The sequence below is a fragment of the Contarinia nasturtii genome, unplaced genomic scaffold, assembly GCF_009176525.2.
Source record: "Contarinia nasturtii isolate CC-2019 unplaced genomic scaffold, AAFC_CNas_1.1 Cnas_scaffold_2678, whole genome shotgun sequence".
NCBI classification, from domain to species: Eukaryota; Metazoa; Arthropoda; class Insecta; order Diptera; family Cecidomyiidae; genus Contarinia; species Contarinia nasturtii.
Window position 1 is genome coordinate 225,819 of NW_022199997.1, and position 5,408 is coordinate 231,226.

Here is a 5,408-nt window from a genome sequence, read left to right on the forward strand (position 1 = left end):
TTTCTCGTGACGTCTTATGAAATTTGATCGAAAATGCACCGCAATGCATAATCGATGGAAACAATCAACAAAAATATACAGCAAATAACCAAGAAATGTCGAACATAAAAAAATTGCTCCAAATTTACGATCGTTTCTGATAAATGAGAATGTTGTACAAAAGATTCAAATGTTGAGCACTAGACTGAGCGAAAAGTATTTGTGCGTGAAGGAGTGGAGAAAAGGAATTTTCTAGTTGTATGAATTCGCATTTTTGAGCGTAATTGAAACAATGCAAGAAGCATATTCTCGTGTCCTGGGCTTAGTGTTCAGAAATTATGAACTCAATTTAATACAGTGGATATAATTGGCACTCGCACACTCATACAACGAAACCAGTTCAGCTGCATCGGCAACACTCAATACATACACAAATGTGACACAAATACATTGAAAATTCGGAGACTGAAACTAAAACAACTGTAAAAACATCATTCCAATACATATGCATTCGATCGTTGGCAGCAGCAACAGCACAGCTGTACCACGTCGTATCGATGTATGCGTAATTTTTGTTTCATGTGTATGTGTGTGAATGTAAGAGAGTGAAGTGAATGGCGGCAATACAGCAGCAAGCAACAAACAAAACGAATGAACGTGTACTAACCGTATTACGCGCGCTATTCATTTTCGTTCTCCCTCCCCACCTCTTTTTCGAACAGTTCGTTGCACGATGATCGTCCAGTTTCGATTCGTTATTCAAAGCGATCACATCGGATTTTAGTCGTTCTGAACTGAGGCACACACAGTTCAAAGTGGCATTCTCAAATGTTCGCCCATTTTGCAATCTATTGGGTTGAATATTCTTAAGCGCACTTTTATGTTTACGTTAACAACAGAAAAAAATATAACATCATCGAAATTAGAAGAGAAAAAATAATAGTGAGTTACAAAGAAGAAAAGATTTAGTGCAAAGTGGCAATATTGCAATTTTTTTTTCTGTTTTGTAGTCAAACAAATTCAATGTGTTCAACATTAAATCCAATCAAATTCTTTAACGCAACAACAACAACGCTATCTAAAGCAGAAGCACAAAGGTAAAACAAACGGCAACCGCTACGCACAGCGACGGATACAACAAACGACGCAACATTTCTACTATATAGTACGGGGTGCGTTTAACACGAGTTAATAAATAAAAAAAAGAACGAATCGCTCATAGTCTTTTTTCCGCTGTGAAGAAAAAACATATATAGCACAAGAGTCCAGTGCATCAGAATACGAACCAGAAAAATTAGCACGAGACGCACATTTTTTTGAAAAAAAAAAACCAAGATTTTTACGTGTGATTAAAATAAGTGTCGTAAGTGGAATATTGTTTTTTTTAGTATATAGATCTATGTTTATAAATGCAACTGACTTGTTGTGTGTTTGTGCTGAATTTCATCGATACCGAATCTGTTAAAATTGAATGCAAATTTTCAAAATGTTAAAGTTGTGAATCTTGTGTCTATTTTTGTTGCTGAAATTTTCTACAAAAAAAGAGAATATCCCTTGTTGTTCTCTTGAAAATGGTTTATTTTTTTTTTTTGTTTTCCGAGCTCAAAAGATTTTGATAAATTGGTTCGATCGAAATCTCAGTGTTCACAAAAGAAGTTTTAGTGTTCGTTCATCTGTGCACACACATATATATATATATAAATATGTGTTTGTGTGTGTGTCTGCGTTGAAGTAGTTGAATTCTAAACAAAAGTTTTTTTCTCTTTGTCTTCTCTCTTTCTTCATGTTTCCATCATCATCGCCATCATCACCACCACCATCATCAACGTCGTCATCATTTAGACAGCACAATGTTTGATGTATTCGGCTCAGTAAAGGGGCTATTGAAGCTCGACCAAGTATGCATCGACAATAACATATTTCGACTGCATTACAAAGCAACAGTTATCGTTTTGATAGCATTTTCGTTGCTGGTAACATCGCGTCAATATATTGGCGACCCCATCGACTGTATCGTGGATGAAATTCCACTTGGAGTGATGGACACCTATTGTTGGATTTATAGTACATTTACGATACCGAATCGAATGATTGGAGTTGCTGGCCGTGACATGGTGCAGCCGGGTGTTGTGAGTCACGTTGAAGGCAGCGACGAGGTCAAATACCACAAGTACTACCAATGGGTGTGCTTTGCGCTATTTTTCCAAGCCATGTTATTTTATGTGCCACGTTATCTGTGGAAAACATGGGAAGGTGGTCGCATTAAAATGCTTGTGCTTGATTTGAATATGCCAATTGTAAACGAAGAATGCAAAGATGATCGAAAGAAAATTCTCATCAGTTATTTCCAAGAGAATTTGCGACGACACAATTTCTATGCATTTCGATTCTTCATTTGTGAAGCGCTCAATTTCGTCAACGTCATTGGTCAAATCTATTTTATGGATTACTTTTTGGATGGAGAATTCACATCGTACGGCAGTGATGTGCTACGTTTCACCGAATTGGAACCGGAAATGCGAGGCGATCCAATGTCACGGGTTTTCCCGAAAGTAACAAAATGCACATTCCACAAATATGGTCCATCCGGTAGTGTTCAAAAATTCGATGGCTTATGCGTGTTACCGCTGAACATTGTCAACGAGAAGATCTACGTATTTTTATGGTTTTGGTTTATTATTTTGAGTATTTTGAGCGCATTCTCATTGGTATATCGTGCTTTGGTGTTGTTTGCGCCAAAAGTACGATTGTATTTGTTGCGTGCACGAACACGGCTCTCATCGCATCAGGACATCGAGCATATATCCAACAAATGCCAAATCGGCGATTGGTTCATACTCTATCAATTAAGTAAAAATATTGATCCATTAATATTCAAGGAGATCATGACAGAGTTAGCTATGAAATTGAACGGAAAACATGACGTCTGATCAATCGCCGCACATTCGTCACACACAAATCAATTGACAATCGATGCTGTTCCTAGTTTTCTCGGACCAATGTGTATGACAGCATGTACACAGCAACAACCTCTACTCACATTTCAATCGTGACCATAACAAAAACCCTAATCGAGACTAAACAAACGCATTTGCATTATCAATAAAAAACAAAACAATACGCATAGATAGAGAGCATGCAAACAAAAACAACAAATTTAATACACGAAAAAAAACCGATGATTCTATAATGAAAATACCGAAACATAAAATCAAGAGATTTCCACAAAAAAAGTAATATCCCAATTTCATCGAAATATTTCTTATAATTTCCCTCTTTTCCTCATCAAATTGAGCAACGTCTAGTTGACACAATAAGCGATATACATTTATATATATATATGTCGAAACAATATTGATTTAATTAGGTATTAGTAAATGAATTTATATATAAATATTAGTTCATCATCAGCTGCTGGCTGCCCATCGAAAAAGTAAAATTTTCCATAATGGATTTAATTCTATTTCGTATGATTAGCATTTAACTCCTTCTTATTTCACGTCATTGTAGATTTTCTCTGTTTTTTATTTTAAAATCGTTTCAAAACAAAATATAACTACTTTGCAAATTTGTGAACAAAAAAAAATCAATAGTTCAAGTTTAAACACTGTTTTGCTCATAAAATAGCGGCATCTTAAAAGAATGTAACACATAAACGCAAAAATTTTACATAAGAGACAAACAAAAGACAAAATCATTCCATTGTTGAAAGAAAGAAAGAAAGAAAGAAAGAAAACACATACACACACATACAAATATAAAACAAATAACAAATGCGAGGACTTTGCAATTGATACAAAAAATCTTGATGATTTCATACGATTTAGGTAATAATTTGTAAACTATTGATATATTTTTATAAAAAGAAATTAATCGGTCGAAATTAGATCTTAGAAACAAAACAAAACTAAAAAAAAAGAAATGCAAATCAGTGCAACGTTTAACAAGTTTTTTTACTTTGTATTTTTTCGAGCAAAACAAAAACGAAATTCTTTACCTACTTATTAATGATTTTCGACTTTTTATAGTATTTTGAGATCGTAAAAATTTAGATTTTAGACTTTAAGAAGAGAAACATACGAGTAGAAACAAAAAAATGAAAATGTGTGTAGTGTATTTGCTACATTTAATTTATTTTAGAGATGAAATACTGAGCGAAAACTTTTTCCTCAAACTGATATAAAAAGAAGTGTTAATAAAAATCGAAAAAATATTTGAAAAAAAAAGTGAAAACGACATTTTTGACCATTTTTTTTTTGTTTGCAAAATTTTAAATCTTTCTTTTTCTTTCATTTTTTGGCATTCAAAACCAATTTATTTAAAACAGAATTGGCTTCCATTGGCCACATCGTTCCATTTGCTTATGTTCTAGAAATTTGGAATTTCATGTGGATTTTATCACATGTTCAAAGCGTTAACGGTCCCTGGATCAAAACGAATATAAAATGTGCATTATTCATATAAAATCTTAAGGAATTGCAAAAGCCATAGAAAGACGTTATGCAAGAATGAAAGATGTTGTTTGAGACGAAATTGATGAAGCATTTTTAAAAGAAGTAAAAAATATCGATATGAAATAATAAACAATAATAAATCGAGCAATATTTACAAATTATGTCTTATTATACAATTTCAAATATATACAAATAAAAAAATACAGAGACATTTTTATATAGAGAAACAAAATGGGATTTTAAATGCGCTGTTTTAAATTGATAAATGCATAATTTCTCTTCTGGATTAAGACCGTTCGGCTATGTTTTTTTTTCTATATCGAAATACTTGCTTTAATGTAATGATGATATAGAAGAAGAGATTTGCTTCGAATTGAATAGAAATTTGATAAAATTTTGGAGATAAAATTGTCCTAACCATGATAAATGCTTGAAAATGTTGTCGAGAATGAGCGATAAAGAAAAGTAAATAGAAATGTGTATTCTTACTCATGTTTGTACTATTTGGGTTTGACATGTGAAATGTGGATATATGAAAAGACTTATTAGATCTTATGAAAAAAAAATTCAAATCATGATTAAAGCGAAAGGTAAAAACGTATATGATAAAATCCTGTGTCTTATTCAGTCTTTGTCGATTACTTTAGTGTCTTTCGTTTGAACAAAAGCCCCTTGTGATCGCAAATCATGCGAGAAAAGTAATTTTTAGTGTAGCAAAAAAAATATTCCCACCTATTCGATCCATTGAATGCGAAAATGTTGCACCAAAATTGATCTCTCTTTATTCCCCTTTGTTCGAACATTATTCATGTGTTTGTGCATCCGTCACTAACACAGACAAGTTCCAAAGTATTGAGCCAGGATAGCAAACAGACAAAAGAATGTTTGGTAAATTGTAAGTATTCCATGTTCCGACTTTAAATTTTAAAGGTAGCTAACGATTCACATTCAAATTCAGGTCTATGAATTCATTCC

General features: G+C 33.0%; 1 protein-coding gene across 1 annotated transcript; it reads left to right on the forward strand.

The window, feature by feature from the left end:
- The first annotated feature begins 710 nt into the window (after positions 1 to 710).
- LOC116348764 (innexin inx2) lies at positions 711 to 5,044 on the forward strand. Its single transcript, XM_031779874.1, has 3 exons — positions 711 to 921; positions 990 to 1,342; positions 1,822 to 5,044. Exon 3 carries the CDS (start codon positions 1,830 to 1,832, stop codon positions 2,907 to 2,909), a length of 1,080 nt encoding a protein of 359 aa, XP_031635734.1. The 5' UTR covers positions 711 to 921; positions 990 to 1,342; positions 1,822 to 1,829; the 3' UTR covers positions 2,910 to 5,044.
- Positions 5,045 to 5,408: the final 364 nt, after the last annotated feature.